Source organism: Tachysurus vachellii, chromosome 18 (genome assembly GCF_030014155.1).
Source record: "Tachysurus vachellii isolate PV-2020 chromosome 18, HZAU_Pvac_v1, whole genome shotgun sequence".
NCBI classification, from domain to species: domain Eukaryota; kingdom Metazoa; phylum Chordata; class Actinopteri; order Siluriformes; family Bagridae; genus Tachysurus; species Tachysurus vachellii.
In genome coordinates, this window is record NC_083477.1 from 20,116,146 (window position 1) to 20,141,799 (window position 25,654).

The 25,654-nt window shown below is 42.0% G+C and overlaps 2 protein-coding genes across 3 annotated transcripts; both read right to left on the minus strand.

Moving 5' to 3' along the window:
• Positions 1 to 792: 792 nt before the first annotated feature.
• LOC132861746 (probable ATP-dependent RNA helicase DDX41) lies at positions 793 to 13,578 on the minus strand. Of its 2 annotated transcripts, none has more exons than XM_060893347.1 (17): positions 13,558 to 13,578; positions 8,013 to 8,105; positions 7,709 to 7,862; positions 7,437 to 7,511; positions 7,010 to 7,070; positions 6,697 to 6,833; positions 6,016 to 6,088; positions 5,756 to 5,909; positions 5,490 to 5,626; positions 5,198 to 5,360; positions 4,238 to 4,369; positions 3,969 to 4,040; positions 2,866 to 2,962; positions 2,439 to 2,588; positions 2,218 to 2,289; positions 1,820 to 1,930; positions 793 to 1,614 (listed from the first exon to the last, which is right to left on the minus strand). In XM_060893347.1, the coding sequence occupies exons 2-17, from the start codon at positions 8,013 to 8,015 to the stop codon at positions 1,478 to 1,480; spliced, it is 1,728 nt and encodes a 575-aa protein (XP_060749330.1). In that variant the 5' UTR covers positions 8,016 to 8,105; positions 13,558 to 13,578; the 3' UTR covers positions 793 to 1,477. The 2 variants fall into 2 exon arrangements, with proteins under 2 accessions (XP_060749330.1, XP_060749329.1); XM_060893346.1 differs by lacking the exon at positions 13,558 to 13,578 and adding an exon at positions 9,712 to 9,861.
• On the minus strand, positions 13,206 to 25,357 carry fam193b (family with sequence similarity 193 member B). Its single transcript, XM_060893345.1, has 10 exons — positions 24,978 to 25,357; positions 22,932 to 23,207; positions 17,621 to 17,807; positions 16,544 to 16,738; positions 16,125 to 16,452; positions 15,797 to 15,986; positions 15,271 to 15,504; positions 14,101 to 15,115; positions 13,858 to 13,933; positions 13,206 to 13,650 (listed from the first exon to the last, which is right to left on the minus strand). The coding sequence occupies exons 1-10, from the start codon at positions 25,089 to 25,091 to the stop codon at positions 13,554 to 13,556; spliced, it is 2,712 nt and encodes a 903-aa protein (XP_060749328.1). The 5' UTR covers positions 25,092 to 25,357; the 3' UTR covers positions 13,206 to 13,553.
• Positions 25,358 to 25,654: the final 297 nt, after the last annotated feature.

Below are 25,654 nucleotides of genomic sequence, written 5' to 3' on the forward strand. Positions count from 1 at the left end.
AATGCTGCATTCGAATGAACTCAGCAGCAGGAAGTTAGAACACGATTTTGAGCTACAAAGTGAGGTGAAAAACCACTGTTTAGTCTTGTTCGCCTGTCGTCAGTAAAGTACTATCCAGGTAAAGGTGAGGAGTTTGTTTATAATGTCAAAACCGTGTAGTCAGTATGAACCGTCCGCCGTTTAAAATTACAGTAAGTATTTATTGTTGACGTGAGCAGCCACGCTGATTTGACGTCACTTGCTAAACTCAAGGCTGCAGGAGACTTTTCTGATGTTCTAAGTAAAAAGTGTGTTTTCTTTAGTTTTTCCTATTATTCCAAGGTTATAATAATGACATGATACTAATAGTCTTAATAAAACAAAAGAGTACAAAGAGTAACAGATGAATCTGATGTAATTATCATTGTCCCAGGGTTCCATGGAGTTCTGCATGTCCACCTTGTGTCTGTGTTTCTTCCCTCCTCCCATTGGTGGATTATCTATACCACATTGCCCCTGGACTGTAAATGATTGTTTCTTTTAGGTGAAACTTTTAAGTGGCATTTATGAAAAATAGTTAATGTATAGATTTTATGATGCATGAATGAATACTTTCTCTATTTACCTTGACAGAAAGCAAGAATGTTGTCAGTGCATCTCTCAAGCAGAAAAACTGGAGAGAGGCCAAAGGATTGCCAAGGTGAGATGGTGGCTGTGGGGAGCTTTCTCTGGTGTCTGTTAATATAAAGTACATACACAAGTGCTGGCATATACTATTAGTTTTCTTGGTAAAAAGATTTAATGCACACAGTGTGAACTGACTGAAACTTTATTATACATCACATCCATTGTGTAAAAAAAATTAAATTCACAACACACTGAGGACTGGTACATACATTCAGATTCACTTTAATGACATGTTGAACAAAAAGGCACGTTAAAATATCTAAAATATTGCATTAATACCTTCCTCACTGAATACAGAAAATGCATAAATTAAGTTACAGTTTTTAAAATAAAACTGTTACAGAATAATTAGGGTTTATTTATCAAAATAAATTTCCACTCCCATACAGTTAATAACAGCACAACTGTATTGTATACTGTTAGAAAAGTCTTTAGTTTTGTTCACTTATACCAGTTCTGATATTTTGTTATTCAGGTGAATTCTTTCCAGCAGGCAGCTTGGGCGTCCATGGATCCCACTGCCACATGAAGAAGCTTCCGTTAAGACAGTGACGTTTGCATCCGTACGTCCATCATGTTGATCTACGGTTTCTAGGAAAGGTAGGACTTGTTCATAACACAAATCAAATGTTCAAGCTTTCCACAGGAACAACGTGTGAGACTGGTTGTGTAAAAATGTGCATATCAAGTCGCAGCACAAAAACATGAGTATCAGAATAATGTGATCTCTTAAGTCTCTTGTGTGAATATATTGTTTTCTTTTCCAGACCAGCATCCAGGAGTCACTTATTGTCCGAGGAAATCCTGAGGCTTAGAAGTCCATGGAGCTGTTGGCCAAACAGTCTCTGCGGCTGATGTTGGTAACCTGCTTGGTCTGCATGGCCTCCAGCTTGGGACAGTCTGTGATGCGATGACCCAAACCACCACAGAACGCACAGCCTCTCTCTCCTGGGGGAAAAACAGAAAACAATGGTTAGTTTCATACATAGAGCCCACGTATCCAACCTGAACAAAATTCCCTTCAAAGTTACAGGTTAAATTTGTTCATATCTGTTTCATAAATTAGGCTTCTAATCCTCCTGTAAAAGCTTAAGCAGTTGTGTTAAAATTAGCGAAACGTACACGGAGCAGAGATTAAATATGAAACGCTCACCTCCAAGATCCAGCATGGCGTCATCCCCTGGCTGGAGCACCTGCAGAACCGGTGGAACTTTCTGCTTGGCTTCAACCAACAATGCCTTCAGATCCATCAGCACTGATTCCTCTGCAACAGTAAGGGCAAAAGATCAGATTTTATACACACAACATGGCTAAATTCCATGTAGAGTTCATCACAGGTACTTATGTAAATATATACAAAATGTTTATTCCAACACATTTCTTACACTTGTTTTTGATTTAGTCTAAATTTAAGTTATGCTATAGCAAAGCTGTCAAATATCACTGCATTAAATCCAACAGCTCACAAATATTTGTTGTATTTAAACTCAGTCTAATCTAAATTCAGCTGTAGATGAACCTGTTAATGTAGAGATAAGTTCTTATTCTTACCGCATCCCTTGTTGATGAACGTCGTAGCTATTCCGGTTTTGCCCGATCGACCCGTTCTACCAATTCTGTGGACTATTAAACAGGCAGAGAAAAGAAATTGCTAGGCATTCAAACAGAATAAAGTACACTAAACAGATTGATGCATGAAACATCCATGCATCAGCCAACAAAGCATATTGCAACCATGATGGTTTGTTTTTTTTTTTTTTAAACATTCTCACCATAGTTCTCGATCTCTTCAGGCATGTCGTAGTTAATTACATGTTGAATGGCAGGGAAATCCAAACCCTTAGAAGCCACATCAGTGGCCACCAAAACGTCTTTCTTCCCCTCCTTGAAGGCCTCTATGGCTTTTGTTCTTTCCTCTTGGTCTGGCAAATGTCAGGCAGATCAGAACAATCAGTATTATTATACAAGCTCCTTTAGAACAAACAGAGTTATTTAAATTGTTGCCATGCCATTGTGTTAGAAGTTTGAGTGCTGTTTAACATATTTCCAGTCTAGAAATGAGCTCCTGAAATTCAGCTAGCAAAAAATAAATCTCACAGCAGCAACTCTGGAATAAGACACTGTAGCTAGTTTTTGCTTTTATAAAAATCACAGGTGATTAGGTTCAGTAGGTCTGCAGTAAGATAGATGGTTTTTTACCTTTGCCTCCATGGATCGCCACTGCCTCTACACCTTTGAGGAGCAGGTACTCATGGATGGCATCCACATCTGCTTTCTTCTCAGCAAATAGCAACACCTGAGAGAGGATTTTACAAAATAAGGTATGTGGCATCCAGGGAAAGCATCATTAATTCCATCAGAGCAGCAATTACACAGTTAGTTTTATTTCAGATACATTATTAGTGCATTATAATATACACTCACTGCACTTTATTGGGTATTATCTAATCAGCCAATTATGTAGCAGCAGCACAGTGCAAAAGAATCACACAGATTGAGGACAAGAGCTTATGTTAAGTTTCATGTTATAATAGGGGAAATGTGTGATCTCTGTGACTGATATTGGCAGTGATTGGGGTGGCAGATGGGCTGGTTTGAATGTTTTAAAAACTGCTGAACTTCAGGGAATTTTATAAACAAACAGAACGGCACAAACAAAATTTCTGCTGGTGTAAAAGCCTTGTTGATGCTATAGGTCAGAAGGAACTGGCCAGATTTGTTTGAGCTAATAAGAGAAGGGTACAGTAGCTAACTATTAGCACTGTGAGCAGAAAGCAACTCAACATGCACAAAACATCAAACCTTGACATGGTTCTCTGCTGTTGTAGCTCATCCACCTCAAGGTTTGATGTGTTGTGTGTTCTGGGATGCTATTAAAATAAGAAAAGGCTGCATTTGTGAGATGATATCTGTAGACTGTTAGCACTCAAACCAATGTGGTCATTGAGACACTCTCTCAAAGTGTCACAGCTTGCAGACTGACACACAGTGGAAAGATTTTTTTGTACCTTTCTTTCTTTTGTACCGAAGATCTCAGTTTCTGCAACACTTAAACCAAAGGCAGACAGATCAAACCAACCAGAAATATCATTCAGATGTTTGATGCTCTTGACCTGTACCTACATGATTCTTCTGCACTGTGCTGCTACCACAAGATTGGCTGATTAGATGAGCGTACATTATCCTTCTGTGTGACAGATGCATATCTGTTTAAACAATCAAATGATGTGATCGTTCTAAAATGTACTAAATCATATTCAAATATTCTTTTGATAAAATGTGTGAAAGTTAGTGGTACATACGGGAGGTGCGGTCTTCTGTAAGCACTCAAGAAGGTACACCATTTTTGCTTCCTCTTTGACATACTCTACTTCCTGTGGAAGAATTGTGCAACAAAGTGGTAATGTTGAAATAGCTCTATAGCAACGACTCCCCACTTCATCTGAACTACACGCTCAGTCAGGTTTCTTCATTCTGTTGTGACTCTTAAAAAGTTTATCTCAAGTGCAGCAAAGACACTGCCCTGTACAAAGGTAGGATTTTTTTCCCTTTGTGTACACAAAGCATTTACCTGAATGACGTCCAAGCTGGCAGCTCCGGCTCGGCCCACGTTAATGGTGATGGGTTTGACCAGGGCACTTTTGGCGAAGTTTTGGATCTTCTTAGGCATGGTAGCGCTGAAGAGCAGCGTCTGTCTCTGACCCTAAATCACACAACGTATTACTTATAGACTTAAGTTAAAAACTTAACACTACCAACACGCATTAGACTTTCATTTACATACATCATATCATGCTGTGAACCTTTGTACAGGATAAACTGATATTCTAGATCTGTTGTGTAGTTCCCTTAAAAAGAGAGTTTTCGTTTATATATGAACTGAGAGAATATCTTATATTCTTAGATTATAATCTATTGAATATAAATATGATGTCCCATTACCTCTTGCTACTTTATATTCAGATGAACCATAAAGGTAATCCCCACCTTTCACTGATAGAAACTGTCTGGAGAGGTGAGATTACAGTCAAATCAAACTGAACATCACGGTTCTTTGAAATATTTAATGCACAAACACCGCTGTTAGGTGACGGACGGGGGAGAAACCAAATGTAAATATCCATCATCACAAGCCTTAAGAAGAAAAGCGTTTGAATACAACAAATTGTGCAATTACATTTTTTCCTCCCAGGTTTTTTTTTTTTTTGTAATCAACAGCACTAGTATAAATATTTAACACACACAGTAAAAGGTATGTTCAGGGATTTAGGTGCAAGCAGAACCTCAAAAAAAAAATAAACAAACACACAACCCAAACAGAGCCACGCCCCCTAACCACATGCCGTACTAGGGAAGTAGAGAGAGCCTATTCCACCTGGTGGCATTTTCTCCTATTTAAATAAAGTGCTTAGGGCACCAAAGAGACGAGATTTTCATCTAGGTAGATATTTTATAGAAGAAAACATCATTAAATATTTCCAAAGATGTGTTTAAAAAAAAAAGTCTGAATGAAAGATAGAAAAAGGCTCACCTTAAAATAAGAGAAGATTGTCCTGATGTCCTCCTCAAAGCCCATATCAATCATCCTGTCAGCCTCGTCCAGAGCCAGGTAGCGACAGATATCCAGACTCACCATCTTCTTATTGAGCAGATCCATCAGACGGCCCGGTGTAGCCACCATCATGTGCACGCCGCTGCAAAACGCATTACACACAGATTTTAACGTACCAACTTATCTGATCGTACGCATTCGTTATGTTATGATTTATTTCTCTTCAGATAAATAAGAGCTGTAGTTAATGTGTTTGAGAAATCCCACTTACTGCTTGACCACCTCCATCTGTTCTTTGACAGACATGCCCCCGATGCAGAGGGCAGTGCGCAGCTGAGGCGCGCCCTCATCTTCCAGGAGCTTGCAGTAATACTCGATGATGCCGTGTGTCTGTCTCGCCAGCTCCCTCTGCAGGAGAAAAAAGGCACAGCAACCGTCATGTACAAAAATAAAATCCCAATATAGACTTTTAAACCCGATCTAGCTCACAATGTGGATTACACTGTATAAGTATGTATAAAATGGAAGTGTGCGTACAGAAGGACAGATGATGAGCCCGTAGGGTCCCTCTCTCTTGCAGAATGGCAAGCGTTTTTCCTGCTCCAGACAAAACATGATGATGGGCAGCGTGAACACCAGCGTCTTCCCGGAACCCGTGAACGCAATGCCAATCATATCTCTGCCAGAAAGACTAAACACAGACAGGAATAAACCATTAATTACAACCAGAGCAGACGGGCATGTGTGCTTAACTTAAACAAATCAGCACTTCTGTGTTTTTAGGGTTGGGATCTTACATAGTTGGGATTCCCTGGATCTGGATGGGTGTTGGATGGACGATTCCTTTCTTCTTCAGTCCTTTCAGAATTGCTGAAAAATGTTACCCATTGGTGATTAAACTGGATAATGTAAACACGACTGATTTAACGTTCATCATAATTAAAACACTCCAGGAAGAAAACAGCAGATTAGTTATAATTTACTAAAGCTGTCTACTTGGTCATGATTTACTTTTCATTTTTACTCTACTCACGGTTAATAAAAGTACTCGATCAATCACATTTATATGTAAAGTGTTTGCAATATATTTGTTTTATATTTAGCATTTAATAGATACATTAAAACCCTTTTTCACACATTTCACACCCTTCTACCCAGCCTTACATTAATATAATTTATTTGCACATGTGTAAGCCATTTAAATTTTAGCTATGTATTTTTTTAATTTATTAATGTGCTGTATAAATAAAAGTTTAATCATCATTACTACAAAATGACATTCTGACTTAAATCTTATTTTTCTTTTCAAGGAATCTAAGCTGCTTATGTGACTTAAGATTAGAATATTATTTAAAGGTTTCATTTGACTTGCACAATATAGTGATAGCTTTTTTTAAACATTTGATTTATACTTGCATGCGTCTTAGAAAGAGAGTGGCGAATACATTACAGAAATTGTCAATGAGATTTTCTGTTACCTTGAGGGAACTTCATCTCTCTGAAGCTCTTAACGGGTGGAGGGATGCTTTCGCCCTCCACCAGGATGTGGTACTTCTTCCTCACCCGCTCGTGCCGCACTACAGGCATGTTCAATATGTAACGAGGAGCTTTCCAGCTTAACAGAGCAAAAGAAATACAAGATATAAGTCATACAGAAAGTCTCTACAATACTCTACAGATCATTCATAAATGCTGCATCAACTGTGTACGAATAGCTTTGATTCGTTGTTAGCCATGTTAGCATCTTTGGTGATACACATACAACGGATACAAAAATGACAGGCGTCTCACCTGGTCCTAATAGAGTCTTCATAAGTGATACCTTTGGCCATCTCCTTAACAGACATTAAAGCTGAAGGGGACAAAGACAGAAAATTTCAGTATGATGCCCAAGTACATAAAAGAATTCATTTAAAATGACCATTACTTGGAAATAAAGTCAAATAAAAGCTTATTTTAAACAAACTTCAGTGAGTGGTCTACAATTATCAGTGAATATGCAAATTTCCACACCCACGTTGCCCCGAACCTCACCATAGCCCAATAAAAGAAAATTTGAATTTTTTTTTTTTTTTTTTTTTGCCTCCCCCAATTTGGTCTTGCCAGTTCCCACCCTCTAGTCTCAATGACCAAAAAGTTTTTGCATGTGCATTCAAATTTCCTGAATTCTCCCAAACAGTTCATGAACTTTACATAGACTTTAAGTGACGGCGCTCACCTCGGCCCTCTGCCACACTCTCCAGAATCTTCTCCTCCTCCTTCAGCTGCTTTTCCTTTGCCGACTCCTTCCGGGCTGCAAAAAAAAAAATTATTTAATAAACTGATTCATAACATTAATAAACAAACAGTCAACAATCTAATCCCACTATCCGATAATAAACACCACAATAACAAACATTACAGTACTCAATTTCTAACTAAGGATTCAGGAAGATGTCTTAAATTGTTCTTGTGGACGAGCACCCACAGTGGATCATGCGTCTTTGCTACCTTCTGCTTTCTCCTTCAGGTGCTGGTGCTGGTCGAGCAGACTGACGTTGGATCGTGGTCCTAGACCTTCGTCCTCATCCTTTTGTTCTCCTCCGCTGTCCTTCTGGTCCTCCTCCGTCAAACCTTTCCCTCGGAAATGCATCATCTTCTGCAACTGAGAGTCCACACATCACAATATATCACATTCAACATCAAGCATGAAACAAACTGCGATGAACAAAAACAGCAGGTCTGTTGTTCATGCAGATCCAAAGAATCAGAATAGATGATAAATTGGGGGAAAGAAATAAAATTCAATGCATACCATCTGCTGTTTTCTAATCTTAACTGGGACATACGGCACGTAGTCGTCATCATCTGAAGGCTCTGAAGCGGATTTCTCCTCCGTGTAGTTTCGCTGGAAATTAAAACATTATGACCATTTAATATTCACAGAAAGTGACACAGTAGATAAGAATTCACCTTCAACTTAAGCAGTGTGAAAACGGTTCACAAATGTTCTGCACAACGTAGGCTGGGCACGGATAAAAACAATCCGTCTGTCACCGTCTTTGATTTTAGTTGTACTTAACTAGTTGCATTATTTGCTATAATGTTTTACTCATGGATAAAGGGTAAAGCTGTTTTTTTTTTTTTTTAATTACCTGAAAGAACTTTCTCCGTTACTTTATTGTATTGTTCTTGTGTCAAAGTGTGAAAGTGAAGCCTGAGTCTCGTACAAGTATTTAATGTGTTCTGTTCAGTTTGTTCTGTGTAATTGTCTGTACACTGATTACTATTTATAGAAATAAAACCACTTCTAAAATTTATTAATAAACCAGTCAGATAATTTTTTGAATAAACATTTTAGTTCATTATCTCTGTATGTAAATAATAACAACATATAATAAAAATATATAATATATATCTATCAGCGTTTCCTATAACTAATGTTTTTTTTTCTTCCTGATGGCTAACTTTTATTAATTTAGTTTATATTGTTAGATTTTAAGTGTAAACACAAACATGACGTTAACAGTCACGTGACGGTTTTGAACGAGGATGATGCTGAACACCACTGGAGCTGTGAGCATCACTTTGAGCACAGAGTAAGTCATGATCTCCTGTTTTAATGTTACAACAAATTCACAACTTGTTTGACACAATGACATTTTGACTGCTGTTAGAGACGTTTCCCAGATAATCAGCATGAGTTTTACATGAGTGTCTGTAACTTAGCCAACAGTTTTACAGCCTGTTCACTGACAACACCTGCTCAGAACAAGTAGTCTAGGCCAGTGGTTCTCAAACTGGGGGCCCTGAGATGGAGCCAGGGGGCCACGGTTCAATGACAACACCTATTTAGAATAGGTAGTCTAGGGCCAGTGGTTCTCAAACTGGGGGCCCTGAGATGGAGCCAGGGGGCCACGGTTCACTGACAACACCTGCTCAGAACAAGTAGTCTAGGCCAGTGGTTCTCAAACTGGGGGCCCTGAGATGGTGCCAGGGGCCCCGGCTTTAAGACATTTTATAAAATAATTTATTTATCATAAATTCTGTGTAACTAAATCTCAGAAAAATAAGGCTACTAACCAACAGTACTTCATTGTATAATTTAAAATGTTTTGGGTTTTGCCTGTCTTCAAAACTTGAGCCCTGCAATACCGAGTCTTTTGTTTATAAACCAACGAAATGATCCATAAAAAGGAGATAATTCAATGTTAGCGACATAAACTGAATTAGCAACAGCAGTTATCTTTATTCCAGGAAATAAACTAAGACACACCGAAACCACCACCAGCTAGTAAACACCGTTACTATAATATCCTTCATTTAAAATCGAGATTTCGTGTATTATACATTAAACAATATATTTAACTGAATTAAACAGCGATACGGTTGCTATTGGCTAACGAGCGGGTAGCGCGAGCGCACATAGCTAGCTAACGTTAGCTAGTTTTAAACTCCCTCAGGGGAAAAAAAAAGCATTATTATTAATAATTACGTAGTTTAACTTAACATACCTTTCTCTGCTTGGTTTCTGAATCCATTGTGCGTAGATTTCTAACTGTCTGTTGACCTTATATGAGAAATATTTCGCTTTAACGTGGACGCCAAATAAGTGTTTAGCTAATTAGCTAGACGCTGTTTTGAGACGGACCTTTTTTTGCACACCCGTTTTTGACATACCACTCATCCAGCCTGTGGATTGGCTAGTACGCTATACAAAAACTCTGCTGATTGGGCAGCGAACGGCTCTGTTAGGAAAACTAACCAATCGCATTCATGATGTAAATGTTTGGCACAATACGGGTATGAAAAAACGGGAACGTACGCACGCGTTACGTTCCTACGGCATCCCAGTGTGGCCAAATTAAGCTTTTAAGCGAAGGCGAGTATGTAAATGAAGTGTAGACATTTTTAAATAAAAATAAAAATATAAAAGTGGTCAGAAACTCGTATATAAGCTTAATATATCATACATACATAAGTAGAAATGTAAAAAAAACTGTCTAATACATATAAACAATGCTGATCATTGTGTATGGGCAATAATTTTTGGCACCCTTTGTGACAGAATGTAAATCTAATTATATAACATGCAATCAGTGATATTTGGTGGGTCAACACATGACGATGCTGTATTCTTTAACACGTAGCTTCAGCTGAAGTAATGTTTTAGGTCATAGGAACTTTCCGTCTTACCCACAGATAATCCTGTGGCTTGGGGTCTTTCTTTACAACCGAGCAGGATTCACTCATCTAATCAGTTCACCTTAGTCTCCAATCAGCTATCAAATGTGCCTTTAATTTAGCTGTAAGATTGAAGACCCCCCCCCTCTAGTGGATCTCAGATCATAAATTAAACACACATTTTTAATCAGGTTAACATCTGGAGCCTTACAAAGCCACCTGAAAAGCCAGTTATTAACCATCACCAGAAATGCTACACTTTGTGTTGTTCTTAGAGAGAATTTCTTTCATGCAACCTTTTCAAACCGCTTGATTTTGAAAGCCCGAGAGGCAAATAACCTGTGGGGTTTTGACATTTGGGAGTGTTTTGTTTCCATTTTTTAACTTGTGCATCTGTTGTCTGAGTCTATAGCTCTTTAGCTGTTGCCATGGTGATTCACAACAGGGACGATGACACGTGCTGCACACTGGATCTGGAAAATCCACCCCAGAGTCTGTGAAGACTGAAAAGATGGCTTTGTAGTGTATTTAAATGTTTGCAATTATGTAATAGATAAAGGTTGAAAAACAAACAAAAAAAGGATCATATTGTTTTACAATCATTTTTGCCTGTTCTCTCAAAGGGTGCCAATAATTCTGCCTTGTTATTCATATTCAGTTATCTGCTCCATGTGACACCACTTTTAATATAAGAATTCCTTACGAACTTGGATAGAAATCAAACAGGACACTTGTTTCTTTTTTTTCTTTTCTTTTTTTCCAAAACTGTAATGTTTTAATCTTTCTGAATGAAAGATTTCACAGTATCAAAAGTGAATAATTAAAAAAACAAAACAAAAAAAAACAAATATAAACAAAACAAAAACAAAACAAAAAAAGCCAACATACACTTGGCTTTTAATGGTATAGTATAAATCTACATTCCAAACTTTTAAAATAATGTCTTGTAGTTCAGTATAACCTGGATAGCGTCAGAGATGTAGCACAGGAAAACAACGGCTCGAACCGATTTAAAAACCCATCGAGTGTTTCATCTCGATCCTTTCGAAAGGCGAAGCGAAGAAAAAAGATGATGAGTCATCGATCTTATTCCCAGATCCCAACATAATCAGTTATTTAACATTCATCTACTCAGGGTATGAAGGTGTAGACGTACACGTGCAGAGCGATAATCGGGCTTCCGGGTTGTACCGTGGTGCTGAATATCATTAACAGGGTTAAATAATAAAATGTCCTCAATACCAAACGTGACACAGAAAAACACTAGGAGAGGATTTACATTTTTTTTTTCCATTTGAACTTGGTCTAAGCCAAGCTACAACAAGCAGCGACTACAGAGAGAGGGCAGGCCATAGCGACCGGCACGGGAGAGCTGTAAGGGTCGGTGCTCATCTGGATCCCAACTGTGATCCCACACGTGAGTGTGTTAAACAGAGGTATTAAACACACCATAGCCGTGTGTGTGAAAATGTATATATACGTATATATATATAGTGTTTTAGTTTATTTCTTATGATCTTTTTTGTTTTTTGGTTTTTTTTTACATTTGTTTAACTTCAGAAATTCTGTTCATAATAAGGGCATAAATATGTTTCTCATGGTCCCACACTGTAACCTGCTTTTTTTTTTCTTTCTTTTTTTAAAAGTACTTAATATCCCCGGGCTTGTATTTATCACACGTCTCGAGGGAAATAAGCAGCCTTTTGAGGGAGAAAAGAAAAAAAAAAAGCACATAATGTTGGATAAGAAGGTTAAAAATATTTTAAATCTTCATAATAAGCAGGACCTCTAACGTGTATTTTCCCGTCTACTTTGATTTCATTGGTTCATAAGAATTTTCCTAGTGTATATAATAAACATCAAGCATCGCGTTAGTTCAGGCAAGCCACGTAGTAAGCCGCATCAGCTGCTAATCAGCTGTCTACGAGGCGCCAATCCGGCACGGCTTCCTTAATTTCCCCTCCTTTAAATCCTCGCCTTCGAGCCGCTCCCACACCCTCCTCCGTCCCCGACTCCTCCGCCAGAAGCCATCGCCAACGCCGATTAAATTCTTCACGTTTTCCTTCTCTCCCCCCTCCCCTTTTTTTTCATTCATATATTTAAAAAAAAAACAAACAAACAAAAAAAAAACTAACAAGCTATGCGCGGTTCTGATCAATTCCGGTTCTGATTCTGAGCTGTAACTGAGGTCTATTCATTCCCCAGCGCTGCCTCCCCGCCCCGTCCATGCAGGCGCGCGGACAGGGGCGTGGGAAAATTCTCCCAGAACAGAACCATCCCACCAACACTAACTGTATGCTTGCAATAACCTTCATTTACAAAGTGGACTTGACTGAACTCAACATCCTGCGTCCTTTCCGATTTACCTTAACTTTTATTCAGTGTTCGGCAGTTTTCAGGTGTTTCACGCGTCTCTTCTAAACCGTAAATGTCGGCACCTTTGATCGATCGAAATCTTTTGTTGAGAGATCGTACGGCTGTTATATAGTGCAAAAGACAGGTTTTAAGATCAAATTGAAGGAATCTGACCGACTTAAATTTACAATAGCGCAAAAACTGAACAGGAAAAAAAAAATGAAGTATGTTGGGAGATAAACAGACAAGAGAACATGCGTATTATGTAATGCTCCTACTGAGTTGTTTGATACGGTCAAGACCAGAAGCTTTGCCTTGGCACTCTGCTCCTTCTAGTTCTGTCCAACGTCATTTCTCTGTCATCTTGTCAGTATCTGCACTTTGTCATTAAGAACATGTCAGAACATCAAGTACCTTTCGGGGAAAAGAAAGAATAAATAAATAGACATTGTGGGCTTACGGGCCGAGGTGTGCCGTGGTTTGGGGTTTAAAACCTTTTTTTATTGTAAAATCATTATTTACACACTACAAAATGAAGCAATGAGGTTTCCTGCGAGTGATCCCGCTCTACTAAGAGATACAGTAAAAATTCTCCGGTGGACGATTACAGACTGCGTGATAAGGTCCCGTGGCTTATTGAGAAAGGGGCGGAGACAGACGGCGACCTCCAGCCAATCGAATCTGGAGTACAGTGGCTACAGACTAGAGAGTAGAGTCCTATTGGGAGGTTGGGGGTTCTCCGGTTACCATCATCCAGGCGTGTACGTGTGTGTGTGTGTGTGTGTGTGTCAGAGAGAGTGTGTGAGTGCGTGCTGCATTACTGCGCTGCGTTTGACGGCATCTTTTTCAGGCTGAAGTTGGACCAGTTCACAGCCACCTTCTGTCGCGTCTGTTTAGCTGAATCGAGGCAAAACCTTGAAGGAGACACGATGATACAAAAAAGACGATCAGTGTCAGGACTGAGCAGATCAGGAGCCCTGGACGAGTAGGTTTAACCAAATGAATGAATAATTACCAAAAAAAAAAAAAATCTGAATCTGATGGATGCTTCACGTCACACATTACATCGGTTAGCACTTAGACTGAATAATATGTTGATTTTTTTGTAGATAAAGTTTCACCTCTTGAAGTATTCGACCTCGCGATCGATTTCGTCCATCTCCGTCGGATCCAGGTCTTTGGGGAGGAACACGTCGTCTGTTGAAACAAGTTTATTCAGACAGACACAACAAGAGTGAATACAATACCTAAGGAGAAAACCGAGGGCTTCTCATAAGACAGCAGTCTCTTAACTGGAAAATAAAGAAAGAAAGAAATAAACAAAGTGTTCTACAGATAAACAATTTAAGTAAGTATCAGGTTACCGATAGCACTACTGGACTTTTCCGTCTTGCTCTTGTTCTTCTTATTCTTTCCTTTGGACTGTTGTTGGTGCTGTGAGTTTTGACAGCTGACCAGATTGTTTGTGTTGCTTTTTCCGTCTGCTTCGTGCTCCGTTTTGTTGCTCCTCGTGTCGCTGTCGTTCTTCCCCCTCTGCGTGTTGGAGCCTGAGTGATGGTTCCCGTTCGAGGCTGTGTTACCTATGTGCTTGGGAGCCTGCTTGTTTTCCTCTAGCTTTTTACTCGCCGGTTTCTGACTCTCCCCGTGTAGCTGGGCTCCTCTGCAGCCTCCCTTGACTCCTTTCTCTGCCTCGTTGCTTTTCTCCTGATTTCCAGATGTGGTTTTAACCGGTTTGGAGTTCGCCTGCAGCTCCTGGGACGCCTGCTCCTGCTGCTGCCGCTGGTTTTTCTTGCCCTTCTTTGCTTTTGCGGCATTGCCCGTGGTGTTCTTGTTCTCGTCTTTGGATTTGGGCGCGTCGTTAGGCGCAGGAGCGGCGTTAACCGTGGTATCGTTGCTGTTTGTGGGTGTGGGGCTGGTGGGGTTGGTAGGAGGGGGGCTGCTGTTGTTATTCTCGCTGGTCAGGCCTTGGAGAATCTTCACGCTCTTTTTAAAGTTTTTGAATGAGAGCGGCGCGAGGTCCAGGTCGATCTGCTGCGGTTCGGTCACTGTACCGTTGATGTGAGGCAGCAGCCGCTGACCCTCTAGCGAGGCGGCTTTTTTGGGGAAGTCGCTGACGTCGAGGTTGAGGTCGTACATGCTGAACGAGGCACGAATGGAGTCCTTAATGGTGTTCTTGATCTCCTCGAGGCGAGACGTTAGGAAGCTGTTGACACGCTCCAGCTCCAGCTGAGGCCACTCAAGGAGCCGGCCAGGCTCGCCGTCTGGAGTACGCTCCTCCTCCTCCTCCTCTTCCTCCTCCTCCACTTCCTCCATAGCCTCTGGCTGAGGAGAAGAGGATAAACGCTGCTCGTTGCATGCTTGCTGCGCACGCTCCTTCTCCTGGACAGGACACAGGCACATAAAAGACAAGATTAAATCTCCTGCATTTCTAAAATCTGTATTATAAAAACTCTCGACGAATTCGTGTTACACTTCTTCTGTATGGCTCCCTTCCTTTGTCAGTACAATTAATCTGTCAGTGTCGTCTGCCGCACCTTCTTCTTCTGTTTGTGGCGAGCACGTTTGGCCGCCTTGGCGCTGTTCACCCTTTTGGGCTCCGTGGAGTTGATGAAGTGAAGGAGCTCGTCGACGTCCCTGTGATCTATGGGGTTGGTTAAAGCTGGGTCCATGTCCTGCCTCTGAGGCAGCTCCTCTTTGCGACGAGTCAGCCTCGAGCGGAGTTTCTCTCGGATCTCCGCGTAGTTCCGGCTCGTGGGAGCTGCTGGGGGCTGCAGGGGGAAATGTCTCAAGTGGGTGATGTTTTTTACACAAGGTCAACATTCTGCAGAAACAATTTGGACTAATAACACTTCCTGGACAGAGTCATGTGAGCCTTTTTATATCTTGTTAAACATACGACGTTATTTATAATGATTATAAGGGCATTTCATGCGTCACTGCACATTCTACCTTGTCTTTGCCCATTCTGTCTTTATTGTCCTTATCCTTTTGGCTGCTCTAATCCTCTCTTATACGTCAATCACTTTTATTCTAGCTGAACGCTGTCGAATGCTTCGTTACCGCGTTATGTCCGAAGAACTCGCAGTAGCAGCAGTCGCAGTATTTGCCGTCACGCAGGTTCGTAGAAGAAGAGGCACAGGAGCTGCGCTCGGAGCCGCTGTCCTCGTCCTCCGCGTCGTCCCCCTCACACGCTGCCTGCTGGCACAATGACGACCCGTTCACCAGCTTGTGCCCTTTACACGCCTGGTCCCTAAACACGACATACACGTGCATCTCTGTTCAAGATATAATATTTCTCTAACGGCTACACGAAGAAATCTTGTGAGGTCAAACAATTACAGCAAATTATTACTACCACAAATATTATTAGCAAAAATCTACATCGTACCTGCACGTGCTGGCTGTTAAATGCGTTGCGTTAGTGGAGGCCACGGCGGCGCCGTTGGCGTTGTGTCCGTTACACGGGTGACTGCAGCCCATCATGGAGGAGCTCAGCTTGGCGTTTTTACAGGTGCTGGGTTTGTCCTGCCCGCCCGAGTGCTTGGCGCCGAGATTTGGTGCTAGCGGTGTGAACGGAGCGTGCTGATTGGACGTGGGTTTATTGGTGGGGGGCAGCAGAGATGAATTCTGGGAAGAACAGAGACCCGTCGGGCTGTTGGGTGGAACAGACAGATCCGCTGACGGCTGGTGCGGCTCGTTCGGGTGAAACGCTTCACCTGGAAAAAAGGAGCAGGACGTGACGCTCGCATGCGGTTTATATTTAATAATGAAAATTAGCGAGATTGTTGTGTGTGTGTGTGTGTTTACCTGGAGGAGTTGGTCTCCTACACATGGTTTTGAAGTGCTTGGCTGAGGTCTTGCAGAGTTCAGCGGAGGTAGAGAGTGGCGTAGCGGTGGATGTGGCACTGGGGGGCGCTGGGTGACTGTAGGGACACGCTTTGGTCCCGGACGCCTCGTGAGACAATCGTTTATCGTGACAAGTCGGTCCTGCCGTTCCACCAGCTACAACCGCAAGGGAAAGTCAGTGAGGGATAAAGAACAGCTCGAGACGCTGTGCTTTGAGAAATGGAAGTTCAACAGGATGAAATAAAATAGAATAAAATATTACGTACAAGCCACAAGAGAAGGGATAATAAACGGAACTCTAATTTTTCCTGATAAATGTGAGATTAGGCTGAAAAAACCCACAAGGGACCAAAAAAAAAAAAAAACAATAACAGATAATCCTTCATTGGACAGGAACGTACGAGGACACAGCGGACTGAAAATAGAGCACAGAGGGCCTGAGTAGAATAGCAGGAGATGAGGTAATAATTTATTATGTAAAGAATGTCCTAAAAATAGCCATGTAAAACCTGCCCTGGCTAAAAATAGCACAGCGATGCTGAATGATCTAACTCTGATTGGTTAGAAGGTGGTGAACTTTGTAGAGCAGCAGCCATGAGAGGCCAAGAAAGCCTTTATAATCTTTAATACCAGCATTTATCGCCTTCGTCACTTCTATGGTCACACCTTCCCGTGGTGTTTGTAAGGAACAAATCACTTAGGGGAGTGAAATTATTTAGAATGGTTAAAGTATGACATCATACTTGGATCTGTGGAGTTGGACATATAGCTGATTTTAAATGACATTTATATAATTAATAAATTAATGCATGTCCAGTACTCCTGTTTACAAATCCCTACGCTGGCTGTTACCCTAGAAACGATAAGGTATTTTAAAAAAATGAGTACAATGAAAGCAAATCCTTCTGACCAATCGGATCCGAGAGTTCATAAAGATCTCTGATAACCGCGTTTAGACAGAAACAGATCAGATCTGAAATCCTCTCTCTGGACGGCGAGAGCGAGAGTTAGACCGAAGCCCAGACGGAGAGATCTTACCTTGCTGAGAGTGAGTAGCGGTGCCGTGGGTGCAGTGAGCTCCTGTGTTCGTGTGCGTCGAGTTCCAAAGGCCCGAGAGCTTCCGGGCCGACAGGAAGGAGCTGGGATCCCAGTCCACAGAGTTTTGCTCTGGGTAACCGTTCCCACAATTCTGCGACTTACACGAGGACGAGTGGGACAGCGACGCCTGCAAGACACACAGAGTGAAATATCACACATGTCGAATAGCTTCATAAGTGGATCAGCGCACGCATAAAAGCTGGAAACGGGAGGCGGAAGTTTAGCCTTTTCCACCGACCGGCTGCTGTGTGTAAATAATCAGTGCGCTTTCAGGAAGCCGGTGTTTAGATAAGATCACCTAGAGAGAGTCCCGTCTGTTATCAAACCCTTTTACAACACTGGAAAAATTGTGGTCTGGCTTTTCCTCCAAACTCCGTATCAGAGCTGTAGCTTATACACACGCACAATATGCATATATATGGGAATGTTCAGACACGTTTCGGCGCCCGCAGAGAGGCGACGTTTGTGTTGGAACGTGTTTGAAGGAGGAAGTCATACAAACATCAAGCAATTCAAGATGTTTGGTGTGGTGGCTTCGTGGAGTCCCTTCTTCAGCTGACAAGCTCTCAGATTTTAGCTTAAAAGATAATAATAATAATAATAATAATAATAGCTGCGTTTTGATATTAGGAAGCGGAAATGTATGTGTAGAACAGACGAGGTGAGTGATACACGCATTAAAAAGGGTACAGCGTATCACACACACAGACACAGACACACAGACACAGACACAGACACACAGACACAGACAGACAGACACACACAGACAGACACACACAGACAGACACTCACAGACAGACACTCACAGACAGACACTCACAGACAGACACACACAGACAGACACACACAGACAGACACACACAGACAGACACACACAGACAGACACACACAGACAGACACACACAGACAGACACACACAGACAGACACACACAGACAGACACACACAGACAGACACACACAGACAGACACACACAGACAGACACACACAGACAGACACACACAGACAGACACACACAGACAGACACACACAGACAGACACACACAGACAGACACACAGACACACACACACACAGACACACAGACACACACACAGACAGACAGACACACACACAGACACCCCAGCTGTAAGGCTGACAAACTAAGGTTTTTAGTCTAAGCAAATATTTAGAACTCATATTTATGACTATTCTTAGTACAAAGATTTTCTCCGAGGTACGAAATTCTAAGGACAATTCTTAGAAATGTGGGCGTTTGCCATTAAACTGAAAGTAAAGATAAAAAGTTCTTCATAAAGCATCATAAGGAGCTCATAAGGTCATAAAGTGTTAGGAGCAGTGAGGAGGACTTTTAAGAGGATGAAGAGTTTCTTTATCAGAGGAGAAAATGACCGAAAGGTGAAGAGGGAGACGAAATGTGTCATATACGAGATTTAATAACGATAGTGAGTTAAGATGATGATACGGATTAGATCGTGTAGGGATTATTATCGTGACCAATCAGATTGCGCCTCTGTGTCATTTAGAGATACACGAACGTCTCTGAAGCAGGCGAAATAACAAAACTCCTATTTTTATTTTTTTAATTGGACCAATCAGAGTCTTCAAAATAATGTGTGTTGATCATCATGGTGTCGCAACAATATAATCACGATTCACAATTGTTGAAATTACAGAACGGTTTGACCTTCAGAAGACCACAAGACTAGAAGAAAGTTCGTTCCTAGATTTGAACACGTGTCGTCTGTCTGAACTTCAGATAAAAGATGTGTAAAAGGTTACACTTTGAGATTTTAAGGTCTGGTCGTAACCTTCTTCATATTCAATGTATGAAACTTTTGAAGAAAGAAAAAAGTGGTGATGCAGCTTTCGGTTTTCATGCCCCAAAGATCTGGAACACGTTATGAAGAACAAATCCATCAGGCTCCATCTGTCACTGATTTAAAAAAAAAAAAACAACCGCTGAAACATATTTTTCACTCTGGGTGGCCAGAAAAATATCAGAGTAAAATACTGTCAGGAAAAGAGCCTGTGTGTGTGTGTGTGTGTGTGTGTGTGTGTGTGCGCAGGTGTGCGCGTGTTGGTTCTGATTTAGCAAAACAAACAAACGGAAAAGCAGACAAATAAATAGAGAGGCGCAAATAAACAAGATGCCATTGATTTTATAAATCATCATCATTTATTTATTTATTTGTTTATATTTACTAAAAAGATGTCATGATTTATCCGGAGTGCGTCGTCACACGCAAATGATTAATTATTTATTTCACAAAGAATAAACTATATTTTATTTATCACTTTAGTGTCCATGATGATTACATTTCTTTCAACTTGTGGATGTTTGTATCTCATTATTTATTTGTTTATAATATGAATAAATGTAAACTTTTATGATGATGATTATATTTTATAGCGTTTGTAGGATCCAGATGCTGTATGGATTTATTTAAGTAAAAATCTGATGGTTGAACAGACTGCGTTTAACACACACCGAGCAGCATCCAATCAGGCGTCATCTCTCTGACGGGTACGTGTCTGTCTCTCTCTCTCACTCTGCCAGTGTCTCTCTCTCTCTCTCTCTCTCTCTCTCTCTCTCTCTCTCACTCTCACTCTCACTCTCCCAGTGTCTCACTCTCTCACAGTCTTTCTTTGTGTTTTTACGGAGCTTCTTAAGGTCTTTTAATGTTGATTTTACTTTTCAGTGTTTTATTCTTGGTTTTAAATACATCATGAGAGACCGGTTCAGGTGCCGACTGATCAACTTTATCTTTGGTCAGGCAAAAATGGCAACATACCTGAGCCGAAAAAACAAAACTGCTCAAAATACAGACTGTGAGTCTAAAGTGATCTTCTCCAGACTTATTAAATCAAGAGTACTGACGGATTTTAATTTCTATAAAAGCATGAATGACTTGCAAATGTCTCCCAGTGTCTCTCTCTCATGCTCTCTCACTCCCCCAGTGTCTCTCTCTTTCTCTCTCACTCTCCCAGTGTCTCTCTCTCACGCTCTCTCACTCCCCCAGTGTCTCTCTCTCACGCTCTCTCACTCTCCCAGTGTCTCTCTCTCACTCTCTCTCACTCCCCCAGTGTCTCTCTCTTTCTCTCTCACTCTCCCAGTGTCTCTCTCTCACGCTCTCTCACTCCCCCGTGTCTCTCTCTTTCTCTCTCACTCTCCCAGTGTCTCTCTCTCACTCTCTCTCACTCCCCCAGTGTCTCTCTCTTTCTCTCTCACTCTCCCAGTGTCTCTCTCTTTCTCTCTCACTCTCCCAGTGTCTCTCTCTCTCTCACCCAGTGTCTCTCTCTCTCTCACTCTCCCAGTGTCTCTCTCTCTCTCTCCCCCAGTGTCTCTCTCTCTCTCTCTCTCTCTCTCTCTCTCTCTGTGTCTCTCTCTCTCACTCTCCCACTCTCCCAGTGTCTCTCTCTCTCTCTCACTCTCCCAGTGTCTCTCTCTCTCTCTCACTCTCCCAGTGTCTCTCTCTCTCTCTCTCTCTCTCTCACTCTCCCAGTGTCTCTCTCTCTCTCTCTCTCACTCTCCCAGTGTCTCTCTCTCTCTCTCACTCTCCCAGTGTCTCTCTCTCTCTCTCACTCTCCCAGTGTCTCTCTCTCTCTCCCAGTGTCTCTCTCTCTCTCCCAGTGTCTCTCTCTCTCTCCCAGTGTCCAGTGTCTCTCTCTCTCTCACTCTCTCTCTCACTCTTCCTGTGTGTCTCTCTCTCTCTCACTCTCCCTGTGTGTCTCTCTCTCTCTCACTCTCCCTGTGTCTCTCTCTCGCTCACTCTCCCTGTGTCTCTCTCTCGCTCACTCTCCCTGTGTCTCTCTCTCGCTCACTCTCCCTGTGTCTCTCTCTCGCTCACTCTCCCTGTGTCTCTCTCTCGCTCACTCTCCCTGTGTCTCTCTCTCGCTCACTCTCCCTGTGTCTCTCTCTCGCTCACTCTCCCTGTGTCTCTCTCTCGCTCACTCTCCCTGTGTCTCTCTCTCGCTCACTCTCCCTGTGTCTCTCTCTCGCTCACTCTCCCTGTGTCTCTCTCTCGCTCACTCTCCCTGTGTCTCTCTCTCTCGCTCACTCTCCCTGTGTCTCTCTCTCTCGCTCACTCTCCCTGTTTCTCTCTCTCTCTGTCACTCTCCCTGTTTCTCTCTCTCTCTGTCACTCTCCCAGTGTCTCTCTCTCGCTCACTCTCCCAGTGTCTCTCTCTCGCTCACTCTCCCAGTGTCTCTCTCTTTCACACACACACCGAGCAGTGTCTCTCCACAGAGTGACAAAAACAACGCAGCTTGGGACGTGAACAAGAAACGGAAAAGCGTCTGAAATCACTGGAGACTCCTTCATTAACCTTAAATAAACTTCATATCAACAATTTTTTAAATCTGATGTCGTTAAGCATCTATAGCTTTACTGTAGCTTTATAACCACTAAATATTACAGCTGTTGCTATAGGAACGATACGGTATCAGAACGAGAGTGTTAATATAAACCTGTGAGTCACAGGATAACGGCCAATCAGAATCAAGTATTTAACATAATATTATTATAATATTACTAATTAGAAGAAGTAGAAGCTTCTAACTAATATTGATGTTTATTTGAGTAATTACAGCGCAGTGCTAGCGAACAGCTCGTGTTTATTTTGAACACAAGGTTCATCCCTCGTACATGTCGCACTCGACCTGCACGACTGGTTTTTCCCCGACACGGCAGGAGCAACATAGAAGGTGATACAATAATAATAATAACAACGATGTCTGTGTGTCACTTCAGGGAAATCACATCAAATCACGCTGAGAAAATATTAAAGTGTCCATCATCTATTGTTCCAGAATCTTTATTACGCATTTGAAAAATCGGCTCTGCAATTGTTAGTCTATTGTGACCAAGAATTCATTATTGTTTGATTTTTTTTTTTTTAATTTTCTCATCAGTCCAGAGTGAAACGTGGTGACATTTTAGCATAAAAAAAAAAAAAAAGAAAAAAAAAAAAAAAAAAACTAACCGCCGCTAACTACTACTAAGCACGTTCGGCGCTCGTAAGCAGGGACGTGGACTTTTAGTTGAACACGAATGTTCTAAGCAATCTATTCAGCACGGCTGTTTCCAAACCTGCCCAATAATACGGTGTAATCAGATAGAAGAGACACTTTGAGGCATCACAAAGTGGGATCATAGGAAACGTTACCAGAGTCAGAGAAGGACAAGGACACGTCACATTACACTCAGTGAGAGATTTTCTTAATAAACACGTGTGGTTCCTTCTTTACTCACCGGGACATTTTGCTCCTGCACCGCCCTCCGCTCCTCCTCCTCCACGCTCTTGCGGCAGCTCTGGCAGATCCACAGCGGCACCTCGCCCAGCAACGACTGCGACAGCGAAGGCACAGCGTCCGCCAGCTTGCGCCCTGGTGCCTCCCTCAGCAGGGCCTGCGAGAGCGCGGGGACGGCATCAGACAGCTTGGAGCCGTGGCCCGGGAGCCCGTTGGCCAGGCCAGAGCCCCAGTCCTTAAACTCCCGATGACACAGCAAGCAGCACGTGTGCACCGACTGTGGGGCAGAAAGGAGATCAGTCAGGACCTGAGATCAGACAACCTTTAGGTGACTGAGCTCAATATATTAAACACACTGAAATTACTCAATCTTATCTCATCCATGTCTTTCACAACAGCTTTCACTTTTCTTTTTCCGAATTAAAATGTGACGTATACAAACAATCAAAGACTTTACACCAAATACAATTTACTGTGGGTTAAAAAAATTATCTTATCCCTCAGAAACTGAGACTTTCTTGTGTATGGTGTCTAAAAGGATAAAGTACCGATGTCTACGAGTTCCTGTCGGCATCAGGTGAGGGTCTGTGCTCTTTAAGGCTCTATAAACTACATACAGAGCCGTTGTGTGCTTCTGGATCCGTGACGTGTCCCTGTATGATTTACAGGACTTTTTCGTGTCAAAACGCCCACCTGTGTACTTGTGTGAGTAAATCTCCTGCACGTTCCTTCGTGTTCAGTCATCCGCTCATCACAGAAAGGATGATAAAGAAAATGTGTACCTGTTTAAAGGCAGGCTGCTTTGGTTTGATCTACCAATAAAAAATTTACCACCTGCTGTCACTGTTGCAGGTGGTGAGTGATGCGGTGGCGCTTTAGTGCTTCGGTCTGTCCAGCTCTCGTCTGTACACTCTACCGAGACCGACATCGACGTCTCTTCGTACCTTAAAAAGTTAAACTTGCAGAATGTCTCTAGCTCTAATAATCAGTGTCACTCTGTGACGTCAGAGCGGGACAACCCCTAACTTCTGACAGGAGCAGTGAACACACAGGACCAACCAACACACCAGCACCAGCTGAACCCATCACATATATTGTAAGATACAGATGTTTCCTTTGATTCAGACAGAGCTTTTCCTCTAAAAGGGGAAACTTCCAGCTGTGACTTTTCTCCACCTGCCCTTGTTCACGTGTGTCACATTGTGCTGAAACTGAAAGTACAGCAGGGATGCAAAATAAACACTTCTGTCCGCCCAGGAATTAAGATTAGAAGCTTAACTTGTGCGGCAACAAACTAAAAAGTAATCCAGAACAGAAACAAACCGGCTAGACGTTAGCAACGAGAGCATTAGCTTCGGATAGACGATGTTTACCTCCTACCCGTATTCCAACAAATTTCCGCCTGCTGCACTCTGATTGGTTACCCCGTGCGTCCGGATTAGCTACTTTACCTAAATCCATCAACCAGACGTTTCCATCATCCAATCAGATGCCTGGGCTGTGGGACGTCACAAACGAGCGCGGAAGGCGGGATTTAGCACGAAAGCGGGTGCGGAGTAAAGAAAATAACGCTTCGAGCTTCTACAGCTTGCATGTAAGGCCGTTCTGAACCGAGCATCGTCTAGATAACTAGAAAGCGGGATTTGTTTTTAACGTGTCGTATTTTAATGAATAAATATCCCTGTAAAAGGTATTTGTTACAGGTAAAAGCCCAGACAAGCTGCTGCTCCGCCCCAACACAACGCTGTCTCTGCTTGTAACGTTAAACTAAAACACGTTAACGACTTAAAACGAGAGCAAACAAGTCGTTTACGGGAGAAAGACCGGAATCTGTGTGTATAATGGAAGGAAATGTGTAAGAACGGAAGGTGTAGATGGTAAAGCCAGCGATGAGGGAGGCTGTGTTCGCATCCCAACAGCCCCTGCAGCCCCTACATGTGTGAACTGGGGGTAGAATGTATAATAATAACCACCACCTTTGCTCCCTACACAGAGGACCACACGCCCCTATGTGAGTTAGCGTGATTAGCCGGTGTGCTAACGCTACCTGAGAGCTCCTGGCTGCTGCTGCTGCTGCTGCATCTCCTCCTCCGCTGGGGCTCTTCGACAAACTCTGCTCTTTATTCACAACTCCGGCCTGTTTGCTCTTCTTCCTCGCCATCGTGATAAACTCCACTCGGCACAGACTCGCGCTTGGTTACGGAGCTCGACGGACACTGGGTCGGGTTTTTATTTATTTATTTTTTTAAACAATTGTTTTTTCTTTCCTGGCGGCGCAAATGTTCTCGCTTATCTTCTTCTCAAGGCAAAAGACAACAGTCAATATGGCGGACGGGGCTGGCGTGATGACACGTTTGTGTGGGGTCAGAGGTCAAAGCACACCGCGGGCGAAACGGCTTCAGCAGGCTTTATAACACGCAGCCGCCATATTGACTGTGGGCAAAGTGTACAGGGTAAGGGCATGGACTTATTTACATTATATATAGAGAGATAGATTTGATGTTTATATGATTAATAATGCAATCATTTTTGTTCTTCTATTTAAAAACATTGGACAGACAATTTAAAAGGATGTAGCATGTCATTCCAACTTGTATCTAATGACCTATAAACATGGAAAGTGTATTTTAGACACCTTTTAATTTCCAAAAATAAATATTAATAAACGTTATACCATAAAAATGGGCGATATTTCATAATTAATTTATTGGAATTAGAACAGTT

What these genes read in the sequence shown, in the direction of transcription:
- LOC132861746 (XM_060893346.1), bottom strand. Translation starts at nt 9,738, where the DNA reads ATGGATTCAGAAACCAAGCAGAGAAAG. An exon ending in CAGATGGAGGTGGTCAAGCA is followed by an intron (nt 5,361 to 5,489) that starts GTAAGTGGGATT and finishes TGCGTTTTGCAG; the next exon opens with CGGCGTGCACATGATGGTGG. An exon ending in TGAAGAGATCGAGAACTATG is followed by an intron (nt 2,290 to 2,438) that starts GTGAGAATGTTT and finishes CCTGTTTAATAG; the next exon opens with TCCACAGAATTGGTAGAACG.
- fam193b (XM_060893345.1), bottom strand. Translation starts at nt 25,091, where the DNA reads ATGGCGAGGAAGAAGAGCAAACAGGCCGGAGTTGTGAATAAAGAGCAG. An exon ending in CAGCAGCCAGGAGCTCTCAG is followed by an intron (nt 23,208 to 24,977) that starts GTAGCGTTAGCA and finishes TCTGCCCCACAG; the next exon opens with TCGGTGCACACGTGCTGCTT. An exon ending in GAGGTCGAATACTTCAAGAG is followed by an intron (nt 13,651 to 13,857) that starts GTGAAACTTTAT and finishes GTCTCCTTCAAG; the next exon opens with GTTTTGCCTCGATTCAGCTA.